We start from the raw sequence: 13584 nt of genomic DNA on the forward strand, positions 1-13584 counted from the left end.
AGAGCTGCCAGAATGAGGGCTAGTTTCTATGCGATGATGCAGCATTGTTTCTCAATCCAAGCAAGGCTGACATTACTGCTGTTCACCGAATCTTGCTGTTGTTTGGAGATGCATCTGGCCTGAGAACAAGTTTTCAAAAGTGTGTGGCCTATCCCATTGCTTGTGCCGACATGGAATTGGATGACATTCTTCAGAATTTTGGGGGAACCAAAATCCTGTTACCTTGTAGATATCTTGGGCTGACCCTTGGGCTGAGAAAACCCGGCGAATTGATGTCTAGCCCCTCTTCGATAGAACTGTTGGAAGGTTAAAAGGATGGAAAGGAAGAATGTTGAACAGAAGAGGGAGATTTGCCCTTATCAATAGCGTGGTTACGGCCACAACCACTTAATTCCTTACGATTTTCCCTGATGAGAAGTGGATGACGAAGAAGTTTGACAGGCTGCGAAGAAACTTTCCCTGGAATCTGATGAAGATCTTCAGGCATTCAGCAAGTTCTTGAGACTGAGATGGGAATGGTTCAGCTGGGACATTCATGACCGGCCATGGAAGGGAACGCCAACGCCATGTGACCAAACTGACAAGGCTTTATTCGCAGCTTGCACCTCAATCACTCTTGGTAATGGAGAAATCGCGAAGTTCTAGGCTGATAAGTTGCTCCTTGGTCAGGCTACAGCGGATATGGCACCGCTTCTCTTCAAGTTGGCTACAAGGAAGCATTTGTCGGTAAAGGATGCCTTATCTAATGTCTGCTGGATGATGGATTTGCAGAGGATTAACACTGAGGAGCAGATGGATCGGTTTATTGAGCTGTGGTCTAAAATTCAGCTTGTCAACCTATCAGACGCCAGAGATTCCATCTCCTGGAACCTCACAACTGACGGATCATACTTGGCCAGCTCTGCTTATGCCATCCAATTCTGTGCTAGAGTGAAAAGCTAAGCTCAATCATGTATGGTCGATCAGAGCCGAAGGAAAAGTGAAGTTCTTCTTCTGGCTTTTCTTGCAAAACAGAATTTGGACTGCTGACCGTTTAAGCGAGAGAGGCTGGCCTCATGATGACAAATGCAGTCCGTGTGATCAACATTTGGAAACTGCTGCTCATCTGGTGGTGCAGGTTTGGAATGCACCACTTCATTGCGCACGTGCCAGATCCTCCCTTTGATTCGCCAATCTGGTGAGATGCCATAAACCTTGGATTGATGCTGATTTCATGGTTTCTTTTTTTTTTTCGTGAACAGCAGGCGCTCTGCTTTTGCATTATATTAGAAGGAAATCCATTACAGAACGGTGACACAAGTGTGCCAAGAATAAAAAGAATTCAGTGACTACACTGCACTAAAGGTGTCAATCTACATGACTGGTTTTGCCAGACTCAGCAGTTCAATGTCAGCACGAACCAAGGCCGCCACTCCAGTGGCCGTTGCCTCCTTGCTCTGGAAAATCCTCCATCCCCTCTCTTTCCAAATATGCCAGATAAAATAAACTGCAAGGGAAATTTCTTGCATTCTCTGAGATTGGCAGCCACTTTGTCTTGAAAGTTCCCACCAAGAGTAGACATTAGTGGCATCATTCACCTGCTGAACCATAAGAGGGAACGCACCTTGAAACTAAGACCAAACTTCATGGGCAAATGGGCAATGCAAAACCAGTTGAAGCTTCACGATGATTCTTATGCAGCTATGCGGAATCGATAGCTACGATCAAGTATTACCTGCAAGCAGACTGCATCAAGGGGAAAGCTCCAAATGATCCTATGCAGCCACAGTCTAAGAAGAAAGAAGCCCATCTAGAGCATGTGAAGCGATGGACGCTGCCGCGCGCATGAAGGTTGGGTGAAGCTGAATGTGGACGAACCATTTCATGCTGATTCAAGGGCGGGAAGCGCAGGCATGGACGATGGCAGTGCTATTATTTTATCCTCTTGCCGATACCTAATGACTCTGCCATGTATTATCGAGATGAACTATTTAGAAGGTGTCTCCCGGATCAAGTCTGAAGCTGGAGATCGTTCACGTTACATTCTTTCTGAAGGAGATAAGCACCTCATGCATGACGGCGTAGGGTTTATGGTAGAGCATATTAGGCGGGGGCGGAACTTTGTTAGCCATGCTCTCGCCGCTATAGTCACTCGAAAGCTAGAACTGCTGTTTGGCTAAAATCGGGGCCTCAAGATATACCTAAGCTCTGTGTTGAGGATTGTAATCCAGGTGTTTGATTAATACAATACTCATTCGCAAAAAAAGGGATACAAAAAGGACAGAAGCTTGGCTCTGTATGATTATAAAACTGCAAGAACCCAAGAACAAAGAGGGATGTCCAGGCTGACATTGGCACGAAGAGAGGTGGTCTTACTCCTGACTAAAAGAAGGGTATAATATTGTCAAACTCCATCGGTGTCAACTGCAGGGCAGTCGCGTAGGGACCAATGAGTTGAATAAGCTTGAATTGTCGGAGGCATGGGCGGATCCAACTGTTCCTAAGCCCGGGTACGCGCCCAGGCTTCCGGCCAGCAGCGCAACCTATTTTAAAGAAAATTTGATGAATATTTGGTCGGACTTACAGTACGTCCATGCTTGATGAAAATTTTAAATCCGCTACTGGTCGGAGGTGTAACCTTGAGGCAGTTCGTGAGCTTCACGGCTTTTCTGAAGCAACTAGATCCTTCCTTGCTCTTTGTGACGCCGACAAAGATCAGGGGAAAACCAAAGTTGGCTAGCACCTTTGGCTTAGCATGAGTATTTGCTGTAGATAGCGATGGTATGAGGGGACGCATTGGCATTTTCTCGTGAGTTAAATACACTAATAGTCCTTGTACTTGTGCATGTGGCTCGATTTAGTCCTCATACTTTCAATTTGCAGAATTTTAAGCACTTACTTGTTAATTGGATTCGATTTAGTCATAAACCCTAGAAATTGCGCTGATGTGGACGACACGTGGACATGGGTCCCCCTCACATGAGAGCGTCCGCCCTAGAAATTTGCACGTAGCCCCTCCCGAATATAGAACTTATATTAGCGCTCCCAAAAGTTTGCAGATCACACCCTCTGCATCTAGTCAATTAATCAACACCCCAAGTTGTTTTAGTTCCATAGAGTTTTGTTATGTGCAAGGGAGGGAAAAAGAAGGCGACGGAGAGGGAAGCATGGGAAGACGACAGTGGCGGCGAACACTCGATCGGAGCTTGTAGCGACTGATTGAGGAGGGCAAACGACTTGGGGGCGACACCGGCGGTCGAGTTGATCGCGTCGGCAATGGCTCACATCTGCCACCTTGAAGGGGAACCACCACCTTGTTTCAGTAAGCCAGTCCTCACATCGAATCATGTTCTGGCGTTTTTTTTTCAAAAAAAAAAGTCGACTTTAGGATTATTTATGTAGAGTAGAAATGACATGTATGTGCTTATTAATTTGATTGATTATTTAAGGACAAATAAAGTTGGGCATAGGGATTTGAGAAATTACCAATTTTAAATAATAAATGGGAGCATAAATAACATGGTGGGAGATTAACCAATCGTAACGGACGAATCTAGGGCATTTGCTCTTTTCCGTGTGGGACCCACGTCCACGTGTCCTCCACGTCAACGCAATTTCGACGACAAACCTGATTTAGGACTAAATCGAACCCACTTCATAAGTACGTGGATAAAATTCTGGAAATAGTAAGTATGAGGACTAAATCGAGCTACAAGCACAAGTATAAGGACCGATGATGTATTTAACTCTTTTCTCATCCTCAGCTGTTACAGTTGGCCTGAAGAGTGTCAGTGCACCACATTGATGTTGTGGCGCAGAATAAAGATGAGCTCACTAATAGGGAAAAAATTATAGGGCACGACTAATGGCAGCAGTCAACGAAGGGCATGCAGCAGCTATTTTTAGAGCGTGCTGAAAAAGGAACGCGACTAGTAAGCCAGTAATGCAGCCTGTTACGCGCTCAGGCACGCGACTAGTAAGTGGGGACGACATGACAAGAAAATTTCAGCAGTGGATGAATCTGACACACGTGACAGGTATGTAGTTACTGATAGTGTACGCAAGCCTAGCACGCAACTGATATCTATTGCATGCCGTCTCCTTTTTGTGAGTACGCACGATGTATCAATGACTGCACTGTACAAGACGATAAGACGATAAGCATAGTGTAAACACACCAACTTTAATGCTATATATATGTATGTACCCGTCATACTCTCTCAAAACACAAATTTTTGCAAATATTTTTGTTTATTGATCGTGGGAAGCTCCTATGGCACAACTTCTCGAATATGTTTTATGCTTATAGCTCTTTAGCTAGCTCTTATAAGAGATCTTCGAGGAGCTCGTCTTAGGATCATATCACAGAAGGGAGATTAATTATAGGGGCACGTTTATTGGCAGCGTGCTCTAGACGCGACACGCGGCTAATAATACCCGCAGCGCACCCTGCGCTCGCACGCGGCTACTAACTTACCCGCAGCGTGCCCCATCTTCTGGCACGCGACTACTAACTTTGCACCGTGTATTAATAGCCTCCTCCTCTCTTTTTTCCTCATTCTATCTGAATAACCCCTCGAGTCGCCACCGACCGCCCGCGCCTGGGCTGCCGACCGCCCGCGCCGCCGCCGAGCCCGACCGGCCAGTAAGTTGCTTGATACTTCATTGTATAGATTTATATTTGAGCTATGTAGATTTTTTTACAATCTATATAGAATTGTTTTCTATTTATATAGATTTGTAGATTCAACCTACATAGATTTATTTGAGTTATTTTTATGCTAGCTATATGTATATTTTGTATGCTATATTTGTAATGGTCGATGATTAAAAAAATTCGGCAGTTATCACGGGGTGGTGTGAGTGAACCTTGTCATATGCACAAATACAATACAAATCTTGTGCACATCATACTTGGTTTGCTCACCCCATTTTTGCAGTTTTTGATAAATATGAGGACTTATTTGAATTTTATTTTAAATTCCTAGTTTTTGTCATATGGCCGATGATTAGTTTTTTTGGAAGTGGGGTGGTGTCAGCGAACCTTGTCATATGCACAAAATACAAATCTTGTGCATCGTACTTGGCTCGCTAACCCCATCCCTGTGGTTTCTGGGTCCAATATAAATATGAGGTCTTATTTGAAGTTTATTTTAAATCCCTAATATTTTGTCATATAATCGATGATTAGTTTTTTTTTTTTGCAGTGATCATGGGGTGGTGTCAGCGAGCCTTATCATATGCACAAATACAAATCTTGTGCATCGTACTTGGCTCGCTGATCTCATCCCTGTGATTTCTGGATCCAATATAGGTATGAGGCCTTATTTGAAGTTCATTTTGTGTCCAATAGATTTGTATGCTATATTTTTTTAACATAACCCAATGGTTATATATGCAGCAAATGGCTTATTAGCAGCGGTGCGCGAACTGTGGACAATATAGGTGCAAGGATAAAAAGTTTTATATACTTTTCAAAGAGGATTATAAAACTATGTCGGTATGTTTTAGTCTAATTTTAGTTAGTTTGTTCATATATAGTTGCATTGACTTGTATCTTTGATCTAATTATTGTTTCTTTTGCAATTGTGTTTAGGGTATCCCATGTAGCGCAAAACGTGACTTCATGGAGTATATACATATAAACATTAACCATTTGGAAACGTCTGAAGTCGTCATCCAACAGATTCTGCCGACATCGGACATGATCTTTGTTGTTGAAGTCACCAATGAGGCGAACCGAACCTATTTTCACGGGCGTAGTTGGAAGGAGATGATAGAACGCTACGGGATGGAGCCAGGGCTAAGTTATATTTCTACTTGGATGGCTTATAGAGGGAGACCTTCTTCCACTACAAACAGCGGGACGACGCCTCCTGATCTGACGGTGAGTTTCACGACTCAAGAGATTCCGACGGGGTCGTTGTTCATTACCCACCCGTGGAGCCGGAGCCGGAGCTGGAGGAGTGATTTGGTCACTTGGCTATTATGCTCAATGTATATAATGAAATCACTAGCTTGCTAGGCTTTAGTGCAATGATTTGATCTATATATTATGCTCAATGTAATGACTTGATCACTTGCGACGACTTTGTAGTGTTATTAATGATTTGATGACTTGGCTATTATATATATGTGTATCTGCTGCTGACTGGTAATTGATGTTATATATGTCTACAATATTATATATCTATGTAAACAAGGGGTGATAGGTCAGAAGAAATATGCAGCCACGCAGATGCAAGATACTGGTCGCGTGCCGCTATGTGCGCTCCCCGTAAACTTAGTGGTAGTGTGCCGTATGCACATGCGACCGGTACTGGTAGTACTAGCCACGTGCTGAGTGGGCACGCGACTAGTAGCTGATACCACTGGCGAGGTACCAGCCGTGGGCTAAATTAGCCCGCGACTGGTAGGCCAAATTGGCACGTGAGGAGTAGGCTTTTTCCTACTAGTGGTTGGTCCCTCCTTGCGTTTCAGTGTATATTGTAAAAACCCCCGATGAGAGAATAGACGTCAAACTTGGATGCTGACAAAAAGTCTGCACGAGCTTCGAGATTTTCAATTGTTATGCAGTTTGGTCTTTAACAAAACCTCGTATTGCAAGAAGCATTTTAGTGAGCATGAGAAGGTGACTGACAAATGAGAGCATCGAGCCCTGGGCAGTGTGGCATTGTTGCAACTGTTCCAAGTGGTGAAGCTTAAGTGTGGTTCAGTCAGATCATTGTTCAGTGGTAACTGGGCTCAAGATTCATATTCAACATCATCCTCCTGGAGGTTGCACCTTCCGTTAACCGTTATGAGCGTGTTTGGCAAACACACGGGGATTACGATCGGATGGTACCCTGTCTTCAGCAGAGTGCAGGTCAAGTTTGCAGGCTGGCCTAGATTTGTAAGCGTTCCATGTACCGAGACTGATAGAGAATTGGAGAACTGGAGATGATGAATGAAGTTCTCCTCCATGAAGAAAGATTGATCAAGCAATGCTCACGAGTAAACCGGTTGAAGTCTGGGAATAGAAATTCTTCTTATTTCTAGGCCCATCCAGCTCCGCGGAAGAGAATGACGTTCGCACCTCTCTTCAGCGTGATGATGGATCATTGTGTACTGTGTGATGATGGCTGTCAGAGATGAAATCTAGGCTATATATACAGGTCTGTCCGACCAGAAGGGGCACCAGAGATGAATGAGCTGACTGCTGTGGTGCTGGGTTTTCTTAATGGCGAGGATATGCCGGAGGTGGTTAATGACACAACAATCACTCTTATTTCTAACGCAAATCAGGGTTCCTTCCACAGAAGCTGCACTATACATCACCCAATCAACCCTGTTCTTGTATGCGTGCAAGCTGCATCTTCCTACACATCATATTAGCAAATGTTGTCAAATCCCATGTACTCATGCCGCGCCATCTTGTGAATTGTGTTGGAGATGCCGACTCCACCTACAAAAAACAGATGTAAGAGCTTGTGTTAGGTTTGAAACCACTGACTGCCTGCATGGTTGCAGTGAGAGTACTCAAGGGAGGCAAACTGGTACCTAGAGTAACCGCGCTGATGAAAATGAAGAAGGACAATATGAAGATAATAAATGATGCCCGCCCTAACAAATTAATCAACTTCCTCGAAGCCCGCTGGCCAACAATTGCAGCAAAAAATGCCAGACCGGTGAAGACGAGAGCTGCAAAAAATTCAGACAGTAAATTAGTACTGAGTGGTTTCCATAGGAGGAACAGAGGAAAAGAGACAATACCATATGGTACAGGGAACCGGCGCAGGAGGTAGTATTCTACGACGGCTATGGAAGAAGAAAACATCATTGCAAAGGTGGCTGTAGCACTTGAGACCTGCAGCAGTTTATGGGAAATACAAACAAGTTGAATATGGGAGCAGCATATGAAAAGTATAATAGAATACTATCAAATCATTGCCCACTTAAAGAGTGAGAAACCTTGGTTGAAATTTCGCATTATTGACATGAACAAACAAAGTTTTTACCTGCGGAGGGATACCGAGCTCCAGGAAGAGGGGCCCCATGACGGTTCCCCCACCGACGCCAAGCAGACCGGCGAGGACACCAGCAGTGACGCCAAAGGAGCAGTATACCAATAGCTGATGGGCTTTCAGGCTCGTCTGCTTATTTGCCCCTGATGATATCACCCTCTTCCCCTGCATCAGACCAACTGCTTGGTACGTGGACACTCCAACTGACACAGGGAGCTGCTTACATTTCGAACAGGTAAATAAACAGTGTTAGTATCAGGATGATGGAAATATGAAGAAGTGATCCTGATATGTCAGATCAGTTCAGATGACTCAAGATAACAACAGTATGTATGTTTTATTGCAGCCAAAAGAGAAATTTGAAAGAAGCTGAAGACAAAATGGATAATTGTAACAGCCTGGGAGAATTTCAGTTAAGCTATATTCGATAATGATATATTCTCTTTGCAAAAAAAAGGTGTACTCCCTCCGTTCCAAATTAAGTGCTCAACTTTTTCAATACGGATGTATCTACACACTAAAAAAATCTAGATACAACCGTATCTAGACAAACTTGAGCAGCTTTTTGAAAATTTGCTTCAATCCCGAAAGCCGAAACCATACCAAATTCGTAACTTCGGATCAATTTTGTATGCAACGTGGTAGAATAATGAGGTGGCGAAAGGCAGTAGGTACCTGGAGGAAGCTCAAAACCCAGTACCAAGTGGAGCAAATTGCTATATAGTTCTGCAAACATGAATATCAACATAAGTCAGATGTTGCTATCAGTGTTACTGCTTCTCGGGATGTCAGGATGCAGTTGTACAATCATCTTAAGTGGGGTTCTGAATAAATGTTATTGACAGATTTTTCTTAAATTAATTTATTACTATTACCTTACTATACCAACTATATGTTCTTTAGAAAATGCCACGTTAAAAGGAGAAAAAATAGTACAAGTCATCTGGTGAAGTTGAATCTTTAAAGGGTAAGTTCTAATTTAGGAGATTAAAGATTAAAATATATGAATGAGCCTTTGGCGGTGATCCTCTTCAACACAATTTTTGCATCTCTCTATTTTGTAGCTCATCTTTAGAACCAGAACTGCCATGTCCATAAGGCGAGGGGCCAACAGTTTGGAATGAACCGGCATGGACTTCATCCAGTTGTGCACTTTTGCAGCAAAGGCTTCGTTGGCGGCTGTCTACATTGAGGTCTGAGTTGTTGGCTTGTGAAGGAGCGATTACGATGACACCTGAGGGCAACGTCAATGGAGTTATTCTCAGAAACGTGTATGGGGTGTATGTTGGTAGCAAGGTGGCCGAGTTGCCCTATGTTGTTATGTTCCACAAAAAACAATTGTGTGGCCATTTTTATCGTTTTTTCCTAACGTTCTATAACTTAATCGAGCAATCATCTTCTACTTAATTACTAATAGATCAATCGGGACTGATGGTCTCCGTTAAAAAATAACATGTGGTGGACTACTCTCACTGTTACATTGTTCTTTGCCAACAAAACAAAGAGCCGTAGCTTTTTCCACCTTATCTTCTCTTTTTTCCCAAGATCTCCCCCAGAGCACTTCATCACATAGCGACATTAACAAGATCCAAGTATCCGAGCCAAGCAGCAAAGGTGCAGATGGCGTGCTAGTTCTCCAGGTAGTTTTCATGTTCATCATTTTGGTGATTTCGCTCTTACATTTGTGCCTGAAACTCACTCCAAGTGAGCTTTCATCAAAATCCACTTCAGTGATTTCGGTAGACGCCGAAATAATTTCCTTTCGGTCAAAATATTTTGGAACTTTCAGTACTACACACGAATTAAAAATATTAAAATATTTTTCCTTTGATTACTTGGATGAATTTTAAGGGAGAATTTTGGTCATTCAGCCCAAAACAAAACCGAAACCACTGATATTCAGTGGTTTCAGTAACGGCTGAAATATTTATGCAACTGAAATTTAAAACCACAGTTTGATTCGGTTTACATTCTAGGCTTAGCATGTAATATTGTTAAGAGCTTTGCTTCTGCCACCTTCAATAGTAAAACATTTCTTTCTCTTAAGTAAAAATCCCACGCTTACTAATAAAAAGGACTTGCACTTGACCTAATTGTAAAACCTACATTTTATATGAAAATTATCGGGTAGTGCTCAACGCATTATTGAATCTGCATTCAGAAATTAAGGACATCCAAGAATTCAAGGAGTCAAAGTTCGACATTTTTTACTAATATGATATAAAATGTTAGTTGGATCGATCTAGTGAAAACACTATAATTAAATTTGTCATGAAAATTATTTTCGTCATTTTTTTTTCAGAATTTCATACTATCACATCCATATGGTCTAAGTTTACCTTTAAAATTAAGATCATATCAATAATTGTGACAACATACTCCCTCCAGTTGTACGAAAGATACTTGTTTTGGATAAAGATAAGGGTAGAACTTTTGGAAATTTGACTTCTAATATCTTTGCAAGTAAATATATATCAGATACTTGAAAATAATAAGTGTAATTTTTTTGAGGACTAGTATCATTATTTTTAGAGATATTTTAGCACATTTTTTTGATTTTTATAAATGTATAGTAACATAAAATGGTTAAAGTTTTTTGGCAACGAATTAATGGTTAAAGTTGTAGTCAATGCCTGCAGAGAACTTTTGTTATAAAAAGGAATTAGTGCATGGAAGTTGACATATCTTTAATTATAAATACATCAACTGATCATTGGAAACTTAAAGGCTACCAGGAAGCTGCAATTGTAACTGCTTTCTCACCTTAGTGACCTGAACCGCAAGGAATGCTGCCCAAACAAAGGCAAGAAGGCCAAACTGCTTCCAGTATATGTTCTTCCAAATGGATACCTACATCAACCCAAATCTAGTCTTACACGCTGTACTTGAGAGATTTCGATTCTACTACGTCTAGGGAATGTAGAAATTTTCATGATTGTTAGTTTACTGCTTCATCTGACGGGTTTTTTTGCTCAGCTGCGGCGTTAGGGTCCGTAGGTGTTGGCGTATACTCAATTTCTTCACCTGATAAATCAAGAAAGTATAAACAACAACTTTCTGTATTTTCTAATGATGAATAATAGGTTTATTGACGTTACTGGATCGTTCTGCTTGTTTTGCTGCTGCCTCCTGAAATGTGTAACAAAATTAAGGAGCCTATCAGCATTCTTATAGGGGATATGTACTGTAAAAAAACTAATCGAAAGTAGCAAGAAAAGTATTACCCTTTTTATTAGTGTCTCTATCTTCCATGTTTCAACATCCTTCAGACAAGCTTTAGTTGAGGTAACTGAAATTTAAGTTGGAAATGCATTCTGAAGTTAGCAGCAACTAGAAAAGGCTATGTCGTTGTCAGAGTTTCTGGACAAGTCTGAGAACCTAGAAAGAGGATGATCAAGAGAACCGTGACAAGCCAGTCTGGGAACATCACATTGCAAATAACCCCAATGCTGACCCCCAGCATGAGCATGGGCTGTATGAGTAGGGCTAGATCATAGTCTATCACTGGCATGTCCAGAGTTGGGTGTTTCAGCTTGAGGTTGCAGTACACGGTTGAAACAGCAGCTCCTGTGATCATACCTGCGGAAGAGATTCTCATAAACAATCACAATCTTCGACGGGAACGTTCTTCTGTGATGAATTTTCTATTTTTATCTTTTTCGTTTTATGGTAGATGTTAAGAGGAAATCTATGTTAACCAATCGATCGAACACATTTGAGATGTATCTTTGCAGCTCGAAAATTATGGAAGAAAACTATATGATGATTCTATTTTTTCTGACTGCCTATTTACTTTGATCCAACTGCTAGGATTAACCGCTAGTAACTAGCACAGGGTAAGAGGTAACTTTGGCCTTCTCAAAACTAATGATGTCTTTTTACATTATCAAGCCATCAATACATGCTACAATACAACTCTTATGGAATAGACAGTACTACTGTCAGGATTTCTCGAAAAAAATAATGCTACTACATTTGTAAATACCGGATCTATTCGAAAGCCCGCAATCAAAACTATCTAACTTTGACTACTAATATATAAGAAAAGTAAAAAAATGTATCGCTAGATTTTTCATGGAAAACATTTTCATACTAAAAACAATTCATACACATATGTATTGACATGTACACCCTCTGTTTTAAAATAAGTGTCTCAACTTTTCCTAGATTCGAATGTATCTACAACTAAAATAAATCTAGATATATATGTATCTAGACAAAACTAAAACACTTACTTTAATACGGAAGGAGTATAAATCAAAGATACATATTGAAGATCATGTGAGTGTCTAACACATTATCTAGTTACCAATGGCTTATTCTTAGTAAACAATGTCGCAATGTGCAGAAGAACATGATAAATGGATGTGTATTGGATACATTGCGAATATTACAAGCACGCTATAAGGATCAAGAACAAGATACTTAGAAATACGATGAGCCCTCACATTTTGGCATTGCCGTGGATGACTTGGGATCGAAGCCAATGATCAAGGTGAGCATCGGCACGAAGATCCCACCACCGCCTACTCCGCCAACGCTGCCAAACGCTGCCCCGAAGAATCCAACGAATGACCCCAACACTATTCGCCATCCAAATTTCATAGGCTACGTAGGAAACAAACCAGCAAAGTATGTACACCCAGATTAACACGGCATCTTCTCAATTAGTAGCGATTCATGTGTCAGATTGGAACTGGGCAAGTACAGAATTTCAAACAACAGAGTGGCTTCCTAATTTCTAACATTACCGGCCACACGTGGTGATAAGTTGTTCCGCCTGAGCTTGCCACCTTGCCTAGGGAGCTCGCATCCTCCGGCGCTGTAGCGGTGCCGGCGATCGCAAGGTTCTTGTTGTCGACGGCGACAGCGGTGGCGACAACACATGCTATGCCCAGCACGGCGACGGCGTGCCATTTCCTTCTCATGTCTCTGGCCTCCGCGAAATCAAAGGGAATCCAGTCCAGAAGATTAGTTTACTTGCTGAACGGCACACCATAAAACCGGAGTTGATGCACAAATTACGCACAAGCAGTTGAAGTGTCCAGGACTAGACGCAGAGCTGCTGGTGCCACAAGGTGGACTGGAGGTCTGGAGCATGGGGACGCACTTGTAAAACGTGTCAAGTCAATCGAATATTGTTTGGACACAAGCAATATCCTACTACCTCCCTTCTATAATTTAAACCGTTTTAGCATAACTATTTTAATTTACTTTTTTTAAACCAACTATTTTAATTTGCTAAAACTGCTTAATTATTATAAGAGGACTGCTCTGGTGTCCCCGTCCCAACCAAAGTTGAAGGGATAAACGTGCCGTTTGGTTCGTGGCTAGAAAACATGGATGACCCCATTTCAAAAGCTGAATATTTCTTGAAAAGCTAGACCAGATGATCCGTCAATTTCACAACTAATCACCAACTGCCACAACCGGCCGCGTCTGAGGATCCATGACCGTCGATGCGACTCTGACACTTGCCACAACTGTCTGGGTGGCTCCCCAGCTCGGCGGTAGCCACCATGGCGCGGAGAGCGGCGGACTTGCTTTTCCGGGTGGCTTCCCAACTCGGCATCGACGGCGTCCATGTCACAGTGAGCGACAT

General features: G+C 42.1%; 1 protein-coding gene across 1 annotated transcript; it reads right to left on the bottom strand.

The window, feature by feature from the left end:
* Window positions 1-7226: 7226 nt before the first annotated feature.
* On the bottom strand, window positions 7227-13584 carry LOC139833815 (sulfite exporter TauE/SafE family protein 3-like). The gene is made up of 11 exons (XM_071824164.1): window positions 13404-13584; window positions 11361-11561; window positions 11207-11271; window positions 11081-11111; window positions 10930-11006; window positions 10746-10832; window positions 8658-8708; window positions 7977-8198; window positions 7732-7825; window positions 7519-7659; window positions 7227-7423 (listed from the first exon to the last, which is right to left on the bottom strand). Exons 1-11 carry the CDS (start codon window positions 13582-13584, stop codon window positions 7350-7352), a joined length of 1224 nt encoding a protein of 407 aa, XP_071680265.1. The 3' UTR covers window positions 7227-7349.

Source organism: Lolium perenne, chromosome 7, assembly GCF_019359855.2.
Source record: "Lolium perenne isolate Kyuss_39 chromosome 7, Kyuss_2.0, whole genome shotgun sequence".
NCBI classification, from domain to species: domain Eukaryota; kingdom Viridiplantae; phylum Streptophyta; class Magnoliopsida; order Poales; family Poaceae; genus Lolium; species Lolium perenne.